A 14,239-nucleotide genomic window follows, 5' to 3' on the forward strand; every position below is an offset into this window, starting at 1 on the left:
GGTAGAACAGGAAGTCACATGGTAATCCCCAGCCAAAGCTCGATGGCCATTGGAGTTACCATGGAAGCAGGGGCAGTCATGTGACATCCAGCCATTGCATCATCATACCATTAGGCATATACAGAGAAGTATTCATGAGAAGTATCACACTTGAACACTGGGAGGCGACATAATACCTTTAGGTACTGATACCTGAATATACATAGAAGAAATGAATGGAATAGCAGACCCGAACACTGCAGGGGGGTGACACAATACACGCAGTTTGCAGTGAACCATAGCTTTCCAGAACAGAACCGGTCATAGTAAAAGTGTAAGGATAAGAGGGCTGTTCTGAACTACTGAACTTCTTTTATTTCCTCCCTCTAACAAACCTAAAGCCGACATCTCCCTCTCAGTCTGTGGTACTAGCATAACTCCTGTGCATCAGGCTCGATGTCTGGGGGTTATGCTAGACTCTAACCTATCCTTCACTCCCTACATCCAAGCTCTTACACGCTCCTGTCATCTTCATCTCAAAAACATCTCCAGAATCCGCCCATTTCTCACCACTGACACTGCTCAGACTCTGACTGTCGCCCTGATCCATTCTCGTCTTGACTACTGTAACTCCCTACTAGTCGGTCTTACTTTCTCTAAGCTCTCCCCTCTCCAGTCTATCCTGAACGCAGCAGCTAAACTCATCTTCCTCTCCAGCCGCCATACCGACATTTCCCCTCTGTGCCAGTCACTGCACTGGTTACCCATTAAATCCAGAATCCACTTCAAACTCCTCGCCCTCACCCATAAAGCCCTCCACAACTCTGCCCCTCCATACATCTCCTCCCTCATTTCAACCTATCATCCTTCCCGTGCTCTGCGCTCTGCAAATGATTTAACCTTAACATCTTCCATAATCAGAACATCTCAATCCCGCCTCCAAGACTTCTCTCGTGCTGCACCAATTCTCTGGAACGCCCTACCCAAACACATCAGACTCATACCCAATACTCACAGTTTCAAGCGTGCCCTGAAGACTCATCTCTTCAGGCTCGCCTATAACATTCCCTAAACGGTTTCCCCCTTCTGTTGTCTCCCTTGCTCTATCTCTGACGGTTTCTGCACTTTATATGTTTACTTGCATCAGACATTAACATTGTTACTGGCTTATCCTGTATTTCTAACTATGTACAATGGCTGGACCATGGACAAATAAAGCACTTAGGCCTGGTGTCAACGAAAATTTATAGTCTGTAAGCTCCAACGAGCAGGTCTCGTTTATACTTTGTATTTTTGTTTTTATTTATGTTCTTATTTATTCCAATTTAACTGTGTAATATGTACCTCTGTACTGTATGCATAGAAAAAAAAGTGCTGCGGAATCTGTTGGCGCTATACAAATAAATGTATTATTATTATTCTGGGACACTGCACACACACACAACCTGCTGCAGCCATAGCATACACACACAGCCTGCTGCAGCCATAGCATACACACACAGCCTGCTGCAGCCATAGCGTGCACACACACACACACACATCCTGCTGCAGCCATAGCATACACACAGCCTGCTGCAGCCATAGCATACACACACACACACACACAGCCTGCTGCAGCCATAGAACACTGAAGAAAAACACCACAATGAGGACAGAGGTTACTGCTACACTACTTATGTCTTTTCCCCCTACTCCTCTATATTACACAGGATATCTCCATATTACACTGCTGCTCATATACAGTAATCCAGCATCCAGGAAGAGAATAGCACAGATCTCCCCCCACACAATGGACTCTTCCAGCGACAACTTTTCCCGACCAACCTTATCTAATAGGGCCAGTGTCCTATTACAATGTTGCTCATATTATATATTGATAAGCAAAACTTATACAATTCATATGAAAACTCAATTCTAAATTGTTCTAAGATTTTTTTTTAAAGCTGGAATCCATTTCTGGCTTTGGTTGTAAAAATCTGTCAGATAATCTGTCAGATATCTGTTGGTGTAATAGGGCCCTTAGGTAGCGCATTATGGCGATGTGCAGGCTATGTGCATGGTTCCGTGCATGACCCCTAGGGAGGGGAGTCACAGGACGGACTGCAACCTACTAGCTCCCCTAATTGTGATCCTATTGGTACACTGACTGGTGACAAAAAGCTAAATATATCTACCAGTGTATGTAAGCAGTTACAAAAAGAAGCTGTCTGGTATCATTAGGGAAAACAACACAATATAATGACCTAACTGCTATCCCCAGTTTAAGCTATTTATAACACTGTCAGAAGTGCTGCGCTGTGACACATGATGTAACGCTTCATGAACTGTATTACACAACACTTCAATGAACGTATACATTTACAGTTAACACAATGTCACACAAATTCTTGATACAATGCAACCTTTCCAGACATTGCTCCTGCACCACTGAATTAGACAAACTCATCCAGACGATGCTGCGGAATCAGACACAAAGGAGTCGAATAACTGGAGGACAAGATAAAGCAAACCAGGGGATCACTGCTAAAAGGACAGTTAATGGTGAATCCTGTGAATTATTGGGAATGCAAAACCTATTTTTTTTTTTGTGGAGCTCAAGCTGTAGAGAACGTACAACTCCAAGGATGGCTTTATGTTAGGAGGTAAGAAGGGTAGCAGGTTCATAATACAATCCATATTGCAAAATATATATCACATAAATAAGTTTCTCTTGTTTCCTGCTAGATTTGGGGAAGGTATGATGCAGACCTTTTTGTGCTCACTATGAGGCAACCTGCTGCAGCACAAAGCTCCCACAATACCCTGTAATGAAGACCAGGCACCAGGACCCTTAGCCTTACAGCTCCATCCAAAAAGGAGGGATATAGATGGTAAGCTATTCATAATTCTTTCATGGTTATCAGCCTACACATAGGTGAAGCACACATTTCTGTGGCAGGGAGCAAGTGTCTTATTTGTCCTTAGGTCCACATTAATGTTAGTATGTCTAGGACCATGACTAAATTAGAAAAAAAAAATAAAAAAAAAGGACCACCACCATCACGACCTCCTGCCAACAGATACATTCTGTCACAACAGTGGGTCACCAATGGTTTCACTTTGGCCATAACAACAGGTACCAGACACGCAGTCCATGCTTTCTACCAAAGTAAAGTAATAGAGGTGGGACTCCATTGTGATGGAGGAATGTAAACATGAGCTAGCTGATGCACCTTTACTTGCTTTTGAGTGTGTGGATGGGAGGTGTAGCCCTAATTTACAATATTGTTTTTGTGAAGGAGGGGGGGGGGGGAGTGTTGTGGCAGCACCACTGTTGTCTGAAATATGGACCGCTGGGACAACACTGACCATAGAGAGCCAGCAGGAATCAGCAGTTCTGACATCTTTACATCAGGCACCTGAGTAGTAGAGGTTTGGAAGAGTTTATGAGCTGCTTTTGCCTGCATCTGTACAGGCAGCAGTGTTATTACATATTCTATTTTAAACCAACCAGTATTTTCACTCGCCATCTTTACAGAATCTAAGACAGTATTTTACATCCCCCCCCTTTTCTGACATCTCCTTTTGTTCTCCAATTAAAAGTATGTGAACACTATGGAATACCCACAGAGACGTCAAGCGCTGGGGAATTCCGCTGTCTGCCCAAACAATTGACATGTCAATGGGTGGACGGCAGTATTTGCTGGTAAATATTACTGAGTCCATGGGACAGACGGAACGTCAAGTGGAGGCCGCGCAGCAGAATCCACCTGAAGTCTCTGCACATATTTCATAGTGTGCACATACCCTAAGAGAGACCATCTCACATACTGTGTCCCATCTAGCTCCACAATGCCCATGCCAAGGCACGTCCCCTACCCTGCCACCGTACCTTACAGAGCAACCAGGGTTTTGATTCCTTACCTACAATTATCCTGGATTGTCATTGTTTTACCCTGCCTCCCTCCCTAATTGAGGAGACCAGCGGAGTATGATGCACCGAGGTCCTCCTCCTCCGCCAACGTCGCACTCTAGGAGGACCGCGGTGCATCATACTCCGCTGGTCTCCTCAATTCCCTGCCTGGACGGGAGACACCTACCCCTAGTCTCACTGTATGCATCTTGATATTTGATACCAACATCTATTTACATATCAATACTGGCAGGCTTCAATATACATCTGGACATTTGCTGCACTGATTAGCATGATGAGGACTTAGATCCAATCTGATCTCTTGGCATCATACTCCGCTGGTCTCCTCATTCACTATGGCCACCATGTTCTCCTAAACCTTGTGTCAATTTGGCTTTGCATCTCAGACTACTGATAAACTACTCTGGTATACACACCACTACCAGTTCACAACACGGCCTGAGATTATCGCCATCTTGTTTTCAACAGGAGCATGGTATCTACCTTGAGATCTTCATTTAAGGACATGTTCTGTTGAATCCAATTTTTGCCGTTCATATACCAGACGGTACTATCAGATTCCCTTATCACACTCACTCCACACCACTTTATATTGTTTACCTTCTTAACAGTCTGATTACAGACCCCATGATGGTTCTTTTAGTGTACGGATATCCACCATCTGGCTAAGGGATGCTTGATCCAGAGATCTCCCAATTACGTTGGGCAGGGCTTAATAGGGCCACCTCTCTGACAGTACCCTAGCCCATTGCCTCATCAGAATTCCTACCGTACCTATTTGAATTTATTTGTATATATTTTTTTTTGCACACAATAAACCATCTTTTAGGTCTACCACAATAGCAATTTCTTAGAACTTTTCTAGTTTGTTTATTTAGAATTGTGGAGACCACCTTCATATCCACAGTCAGTTAGGGCCCTATTACACCAACAGATTTATCTGACAGATCTTTGAAGCCAAAGGAAAGACTGAGATTTCTCTTTTCAAATCCATACCTGGCTTTGGCTGCAGAAATCTGTCAGAAAAATCTGTTGGTATAATAGGACACTTACTCTTGCTTTGTTTATATCACACCAGGAAGCGCCTGTCCATTTTCTATTTTCACAGATCTAGGGGAAAAGTGAGCATTTTGACCTTGTGTGTCTTAGATGTAAAGTGATTAAAAAAACATATTTAGTACTTCTTTTTGTTTATGACTTTCTTTGTGCAGGACACTTATTTTAATAGATTAGACAATTCCACACTTGTAAATACCAAATATGTTTATGTTTATTTTACATTTAAATGCTGCATTCGCTATTGGTCGTGTCATTTAAATGGTTAAATGACTGACATTGGCAGGATCATTGATGTCAGTCATTAGCAGCAGGCACCTTTTGTGTATAGATACTGTAAACATGTCACAGGAAAAGTGTGTGAGGGGATGTACATCTCACCTAGGTTACAGCTTAGTGTGAGATGGTAAATCTGGGAGAGATCGGTTGCTCAGCAGTGATATGCTGCTGAGTCGTTGTTTAATTTTCCGGGCCGGATTTACTGGAATGGCGGATAGGTTGGTAGTGGGATCTGCCATTCCCTCCCCCTCGATCCAGTGTGGGTTTTGGGATCAGGTGAGCTCTGATCCCAATCAGCCTGAGAAGGCAAAATGCTCACACAGTGTACAGGTCCTGGCTCTTAGCCAGGAGGAAACAGCCTGCATGCTGTATTTGCTGGGAGCAAGGGATACCACTGCTGCTGGGGATTGTCCATACCCTGCGATACTGTTATCGAAGTGCCAGAGAGGTAACCTGTTTTGTTAGTTAGCGCCCAGACGGGCAAGACATTTTGTTTTGTTCTTTAAGCACAGTGTTGCTATATTTCTGTTATGGACTGTTTATGCTACAAATAAACTCCAAGCTGTTTTATAAGTCCAAGTGTGCTGCTGAACTGTGTCCAACACACCATCCCCTGGGAAGATCCCTACAATACATACACCCCTTTCCCTGCCTTGCCTGTTAATTAAGGCAAGGAGAAAGAGGTAAAGGAAATGTGTCATCAGAAAATGCCCTAGGCCAGTTTCACACCTAAAGGAATTGTGGCAGATTGCTGCCCCATTTCTTTCTTATTACCGAATATTTACCGCTACCAATTAAGGGTATGTTTACACATAGCGTATAATTAGCAATATTTTGCTGTGAATAACACAATTTTTGGTAAAATAGTGCTATTTTTGCTGTATTGCCATCCAGTAGCCCGGGGCCCTGAGCTCCTGGGGGCCCATGGCCACCCAAAAAGACTTATACTTTTATAGGTGTATTGTCTCCTGGCTACAGTTCTGCCATGATTTGCAAAAAATCGCTGCTTTTTTACCACAATTTTACACAAATCAGGGCATCATGACATTATCTACCCTGTACTATGAGCACCACACTAGTGCCGCCATAGTTACAATGGGGTTTGCGGGCCCAGGCTTGGTGAACAGCCCGGGGCCTATGGTAAAGTTAATCCGCCCCTGATGCCATCAAAATCATGCAAAAAAATAGTGCTATTTTACAGCGAATTGCACGCCATGTGTGAACATAGCCTTAAGGTACATAAATTAATATCATAAATTGATTAATTATTCAATGACAGGCTAACTTCTGTAGGGCAATATGATATGAGCAATGCCAAACGTTTTCTTAACTTTTTGTATTATTTCAAAAGTGTGGGTAGTGTACTTAAAAATGAAATTCTTTGTTCGCTGTCATAATAAGCTGCAATACTTATGTATTGCAGAATATTATTGTAGCAAATTTTACACTGCCAGTCAGCTTATTAGGTCTAAAAGGCTTCTACACACATGGAAGACTTGGAAGTCATAATTCAGCATCTGGCTACCCCCAATGCCCTGCCATTTTGCACGATGGAGCATGGTGGTAGACCTTCTTCCTCGGTCAACCACTAGATGCCATGTTTGCTATTGACCCTGGCATGTAATGGGGTTAAACAACTGACTGGACTAGCCCTCACACTGGCCAAGTCACTAATTAAAAAAAAAAAAAAAAAGTGCTCTTCACCCTGAGTGGCCAGGGGAATGAAGGGAGTTACCTATTGGAGGGCCTACCTCGGGGATACTACATAAGGGGTGGATACTACCTACAGTGGGGGTTGTTTAAATTCAAATGATATAACAATTTTTCACACCATAATCATCTCTTGTAATAGGGCCCTAACACTGTGTTCATTTCATTAGTGTTTTTAAGCCGCCAATGGAAGTTCCCCAAATGTGATAAGAATAATATTGCAATATGCAACTTTATTGTTCACATCAAAGCGACACAGCACATTATATTACAATAGGGCCCATCAGATGGATCCACTATAACTTGTTACTTACAGAGGAGCCCACTGATGCGTTTACACGGTGCGTTTACACAGACAGATTTATCTGACAAATTTTTTTTAAGCCAAAGCCAGGAACAGACTATAAGCAGAGAACAGGTCATAAAGAAAAGACTTAGAATTCTCCTCTTCTCAAATCCATTCCAGGCTTTGACTTCAAAAATCTGTCAGATAAATCTCTCTGTATAAACACACAATAAAGCTGCATTCACACGTTCCGTGTTCTGCACGGAACACGGACGTGGAATGCCTGTATTGGACTCTCCGCCGCCTGGGCAGCATCTGTAATTAGATGCTGGGAGCGGGGAAACTGTACTGATATGCGTCACACTGTAATAAATCAGCCGCGCAGCTCTGTCATTACAGCCCGGTGCATATCAAGACAGTTTCCCCGCTCCCAGCATCTTATCACAGATGCTGCCCAGACGGAACACAGAACGTGTGAATGCAGCCTAATGCTGCGTTTACACGGCACGATTATCGTTTGAATTTTCGCAAAAGGATCGCATTTGAGCGATAATCGTTCCGTGTAATCACTGCAAACGATGAGTGAAAAATCGTTCACTTTGATTTGTGAATCATTGTTGGTCGTTCGCTAAAATTTCGCTGATCGCTTCGTGTAAACGGTCGTCCAAAGTCCGCCCGCAGCCCGGCCCCTGCTCCGTCCACCACCAACCCCCCCCCCGCCGGGCCGAATGCCCCCCCCCCTGCCAGCCCGATCAGCACCCCTGCCACCGCCGATTGCCAACCCGCCGCCCCAAGCATACCTTGCCTGCTCAGCGTAGCGGGTGTTCCAAATTTCCGGCTCCCCTCTTCAGTGCATTGATTGGCTGAAGAGGGGAGCCGGGAATTTCAAACAGCTCCTCTATAGCCAATCATTGCTGAAGAGGAGCACGGCAGCACTGACTGGCTGAAAAGGAGCTGTTTGGAATGCCCGGCTCCCTTTTTCAGCCAATCAATGCACTGAAGAGGGGAGCCGGAAATTTAGGAACACCCGCTACGCCGAGTAGGTAAGGTATGCTCGGGGCCGGGGCGGCGGGGGTGGCGATCGGACGGTGGGGGTGCTGATCAGACGGTGGGGGGGGGGGGCGATCAAGCCGGCGCAGGGGACTGTAGGATGCGGGGCCGGGCTGCGGAGGAGCGGGGCCGGGCTGCGGGCGGGCTTTCGCCCGGCTTAAGCGATCTTAAAACGATCGCAAAAATTTTACAGACCAGTTATCGTCCCATGTAAACGCTGGTCGTTATAAAACCAAAATCGTTGCCCCAAAATCGTTAAACGATCGATTGGGCGAATTATCGCCCCGTGTAAACGTAGCATTAGGCTCTGTGGTTAAGGAGCCCACATAAACCATGAGCTAGCTGTGTGTTGTTACATCCACCTTGTTTTGCAAACTGACCCTTTACTATCTCAATAAAGGCCCTATTACATAAAGCAATAATCGGCCATATTTGGCCTGTTATCGGCTGTTGCAACCGATAATCACTTGGTGTAATAGCTCCTGTTAAAAGACAACGATGAGCCGACATGCATGATGTCAGCTGTGCTCGTCTGCTCTCCTCCAGATGGGCACGTGTAATACGGCCTTAAAGGCCCTATTCCACGGAATGATTATCGTCCGTATTCGGCAGATATCGGCCGTTACGGTCGATAATCGTCCCATAGAATAGGAGGCAACGATCAGCCAACATCATTCATGGCGGCTGATCGTTGCGTTGTTTGTCTTTCAAACATGTTGATAGACAAACGACTCATACAGCAGCGATCTGCTGCCTTTGCCCAGTGGAACAGGAGTGTCGGCAGCAGACCGCTGCTGCATGCTATGGGCTGCCCGGACGATCTAGCGATCACTCGGGCAGCCCCCCCACACCTCCCTGCGGCCCCTCCTGCACTCACCCACCCACTGCTGCCGCGCGGAATAGCGGTGGGAGCGAGCAGGGAACGAGGAGCAAAATAGCTCTAATAGCATTCGTTTGCTCCTTTCAGTCGGCCCGTGGAATAAGGGGCTTAAGGCCATAGGCTACAGCTACAACACTGTAAACCCCCATAGTTCTACTGATCTCAGCTTAGATTATCATAGTATTCTATGATAATTTAAAAGGAATAGTCTAAGAATTTAACAAATGACACTAACAAAACTAAATTTTCTAAATTTGTGTTAAATCACTGCCACCAATGCTCTAGCAGCGGTCCCCATCAGACTTTATTTTCCTGCAACAAATCATCCACATGACCACTATAACCAATGACCAATGGAGCACCACCACTGGAGCAGCAGGGGATTTCACAGGTCACCAAACTTGGGGGGGTTATTTTTACATTTGATAACATCTACTGTAGTTACCTTTATTAGCTAAACTCTCAGGCAACCCATCTAAATCCAGTATGTAATCCAGTTATTGAAGTCTTGATCTGGACCCTACAATTATAACTGTAGGAACATGGCCTACCTTTTTTGTAAAATCTAATAATTCAGGGGTAAACTGCAGTTCACCCCTGAATTATTAGATTTTACAAAAACGTAGGCCATATTCCAACAGTTATAATTGTAGGGTGCACCGTTTTCATGTCACCCAGTAAGATGAGATGTAGAGTTCCTATTAGAGGGGTCCTCACATTATAGTCAAGTGTTTTTCCTCTTGGTTATCAAAGAAGGGTCTCTTTCCCACAATGCAGAGCTGCTGCCATATGTTTACATGCTTTTTGTGGTGTAAATAATAGGTGTAATAATAGGACACATATGGTATTAGAATTTGCTTAATGAATTCGGATGCTGCTATAAGAGACAGTATATATACGCACTGCACATTGGTATATCTTCCCTGCCATATCACCTGTCCTAACAACGTCCAATGCTTCTGTCTGCCTGTGCTGGCTGCTGTCAGCTGTTGCCGGCTACTATGTGCAAGAGGATGCAGCCGGGAGATGGATACAGGAGCAGTGGAGTGGCCACAGGATCAGCCCAAGTCTTGAGTGGCACATTTAGCAGATGAGATCATAGTATTAACCCCTACCATTGCTGAACTGGAAACAGATGCAGACTGTACAGACAGACCATGCTCACAAACACAGCAATACAAGCTACTGCAACTGTACTAAGCTGGAACATAATAGAAGTTATTGTCATTGCATTGAACAGACACCCTAATATTATGCCTGATCTTATACTGTGTTGTCTTCATGTATGCTTTCCATCACAGCATAACACATCATATCATAACACAGGCAACACCTGGGTGGGTTATAAAAGGAGAGCGCAGGTACTCACCAAAGCAAAGGACCGAAATATGATGGAGAAAGTCCAGTCTGCCAGTGCTGTGCATGGTGTTGAAGGGGGCTGTGTTCCTTTGTCAGGCAGCCAGGGGGGTGCAGGAGGAGAGAGGCTCCACATCAGCTGTGCCTTTTGTTAGACAGGGGAAGATCACTTGTCATTTCCAGCAACACCAGCACATGCATTAAGTCAGCCTTTCTGTGTGTGTGTGTCCTGTATGGGAGGAGGAGTGCAGGCTGGAGGAGGAGGAGGTGGAGAAAGGGAAGCATCTCCTTGTGCTGCAGCTGATGACACTACTTCCTTGCACACACACACATACACATGCAAGACCACTACCCTCCTCTTCCTCCACTGTCCCTAGCACCAACCCCTCTTATTTTAGCAGCAATCCATTCTCATCTCATAACACCTTCCAGCAGAAGCCCCCTTACTGTTCATCTCGCTTTGCCTCCCTCTCCTGGTGAGACAGAATACTAGCCCCCAGGGAGCTCATTAGCCCCCATTTTCCCTGTGCTGGAACCCCCTGGATCTGGGTGACACTGACCTATGACTAGTGCCTCTAAGTGCAGCTGTCACTGTCAGTATACCTATAACTACAATTCTCCTGATTATAAGGTATCAGTGTAAGAAATGTATCCAATTGGACAGTATCAAGGTTTGCAGTAATGGTTAGTAAAGGGAGCCCTTCTGAATCAATTGTTTTAATTTTAAGATTATTTATGTTTTTTTTTTCCAATGTTAGTTTTAAACTACCAGAATGTACTGTATATAGTAAGCAATGACAGCATACAGCATAGCAATAATGTGATTTAGAAGAATTGTTTAGAATTCTAAAATGAACACAATATAAACTACTCTCAGCTCCACCTTGGCTCCAACCATTTACCCCACAATCCAGTTTTGTTCGCAAACATTATTTTGTTGCAACTAAATTCAGATTTAGAATCCACCCCATATAAAATGTAACATAAAATGGGTTCGTTTACAATGACAACCCCTTTAGAAGTCAATTGATTGCAAAGGGTCCAGCATCTCTACCCCCAGGTGGCCTGCTGTCATTGCCAGGGAGAACTGTATTTAGCTATGCAATTCCCCTAAGCATCTGCTACAGGGAAATATAGCATTTCATGCTAGTCCTTCATGTATGGCTAATGCCGGATGGAAAAACCAGCTAAGGCTAGGTTTACACTGTTTATGCTTTTCGCTTAATGTATCTGTTTTTAAATGTTTCGTTTTAACGTACGTTAAACGGACAGCAAAAACGCAGTGTGAACCCAAGCTAAGGCCACCTTCACATAAATGTATATTTTTATCCGTATAATTCCTGTAATAATTAGGGATGAGTGAATTTACAGTGGGAACAAAGTGAATTGCTTCAAAAGAATTGTCCCGCAGCTTGTCAGGCTGTGGGCTTTGAAGTCTGTGCTGTTCAGTGCTGATCCTCCCTGGGTGTCAGAAAAAGATGTATCCAGTCCTCGGAAACAAGGGGAAGTTTCCCAGGACTGGATCAGGCTTTTTCCGGCACCAGGAGCAAGCAGATTAGCATAGACTTTGAAGCCCGCAGCCTTACAAGCTGCGGGACAATTCTTTTGAAGCAATTCACTTTGTTCCCACTGTAAATTTACTGATCCCTTGTAATAATGGATCCATAATTGCAGTATAGAACCTTTTGATTTCTATGGGACAATGCACACTACTATTATTTTACCTCAAAATCTTTGTTGAGAGTTTGCATGTTTTTCAGTGTAAACACTCATCGTTTGGCCATTCACAGTGATCAGTATTATATTACCATCCAAATTACAATTGAATAACAACTTTATATAATGATGCATTTAGATGGAACGATTATCATTCAAATTTTATCGCATTTGAGCAATAATCAGCTAATGTACACACAGCGAACGATCAAGCGACAATCAATAAATCGTTCATTTTGATCTTTAAACAAGTTCTCAAATAGTCATTGGTTGTTCACTGAAAATTCGCAGATCGCTTTGTGTAAACAGTCTCTCAACGATTCACCCTATGTGTAAGATGGGCTTAAGCGATCTTAAAACGATCTCAATAACGATTTTTCCAAACTATATATTGTTACGTCTAAATGCTGATCATTATAAAAAACACATCGTTATTTCAAAATCATTATTCGTTTGATTGGGCGAATTATCGCTCGGTGATAACGTACCATAACGATTTACCTTGTTGTCTAAATGCCTAAAAAGAAAAAAATCATAGCGTGCAATTCACTACATAGGCGCTTAAGTGGTTTATCTGTACCTGTAAAAGGACTCTCTGCTCCGATTCATAGAAGAGGGCTCCACCTCCATGAAGTCTATAGGGACATTTTATCAATACTAGTATGCCAGTCTGCCCCCTTTTCTATATGCCCTAATAGAATATATGGACTGGGGAAGACTTTATGAGACAACCCATTTAACACTACATAAATGCTGCTCATTCATAGGAAAGCCTGGGCAGAGTAAGGCTGAGTCAGTTGAAAACCTAATTACAATATAACCAATGGTTTACATGCATTTTTTGCTTCTAAAGGGGAATACCTGTGTAATTTTTTTTTTTTTTAAAGAATGTAAAATAATGTGTAAAATGTGTGTAAGAAATTATCATTAATAGGAAATAACAAATAATATATTTTTAATTTTTTAAAATATATTCTTCCATTTTGAATGCCCACATTTTTTACGAATAATGTGAACCAATTTACCTTAAACTTTCTGTTTATTATATTTTACAGTCCAGCAGGATTACCTATCCGGATTTCCCAACATCACACACCAGGAAAAAATCTTTTTATTCTTCCTTGAAAATGGATCTTATCTTTCTTATTTGCTAGGTAAAGCCAGGCCTGCACAACCCTAAGTGGCACTAAGATAGTAATACTCGGGTTGCAGCATAGGGATGTGGGACAGGAACCTACATTCTCTGGTCTGAACCATTCAGGTCCCAGTGACAGCACCAGGATCACAGGCTGTTAATAAATATAGTGAAATGTAAGATAACCAAAAAGAATAAGATTAGAAAAAACTATTTAAAAAAATCACAGTTTATATATGCCAATTATTATCCACTTACTGTGAGAGAACAAGTGTCATTATTAGCAGAATCTGCTCAGCAAAACTGAATAGAATCAACATCAGTCATCAAACTTATCATGGGTGCATCTCTTCACGGCTATCACTTGTTGGACACAGATAAAATGCCCCTGATTTTACTAATCTGTAAATGGTGCCAGGAGTTAGGGATATGTTCACCTACGTCAGAGTTTCATTGTGTTAATGCAAGGAAGGATTATGTCAGGACGGGAGGTATGAGACAAGACTAGACAGTGGGCCCTGAAGCTGAACCCACCCGCTGTCCCTACCTACAGTACTTGCCTCAGTCGGCCCTAGACGGCAGTGGACAACCACGAAGACGTGCCCTACACTTAATAAGTGCAACACTGAACAACACATACAGACAAACACAATATGGGAGAGTCGACAAGCCAGGTCAGAACCAAACGGACTACGCAGTACAGAATTAGGAAGCAAACGGATAGTCAAAAGGTCAATAGGGAGAGGTAACGAGTAGCAAACAGAGGAGTTAGGAACGGGGATCGCAGGAATAGACAGGGGAAGCTGGGATCAGGGTATGAAGCCTAATTGCCAGCAGGGACTAACAAACTGCTGGCACACTATATACAGGGCCCAGGAG

General features: G+C 43.5%; 1 protein-coding gene across 2 annotated transcripts in view; it reads right to left on the reverse strand.

Annotated features, from left to right (window-relative positions):
- LRP3 (LDL receptor related protein 3) overlaps positions 1–14,239 on the reverse strand; it is a 52,669-nt gene that overhangs the window by 36,376 nt on the left and 2,054 nt on the right. Inside the window, exon 1 of one of the 2 annotated variants that reach the window (XM_069966174.1) lies at positions 10,523–10,654. The exons of the other annotated variant lie outside the window; for it this stretch is intronic. Coding sequence (XP_069822275.1) covers positions 10,523–10,577 — 55 coding nt within the window. The 5' untranslated portion in view covers positions 10,578–10,654. Of the gene's footprint in view, positions 1–10,522; positions 10,655–14,239 lie in introns of those variants that run through there. 2 annotated transcript variants of the gene reach the window in all.

Source organism: Dendropsophus ebraccatus, chromosome 4 (genome assembly GCF_027789765.1).
Source record: "Dendropsophus ebraccatus isolate aDenEbr1 chromosome 4, aDenEbr1.pat, whole genome shotgun sequence".
Lineage (NCBI taxonomy): Eukaryota > Metazoa > Chordata > Amphibia > Anura > Hylidae > Dendropsophus > Dendropsophus ebraccatus.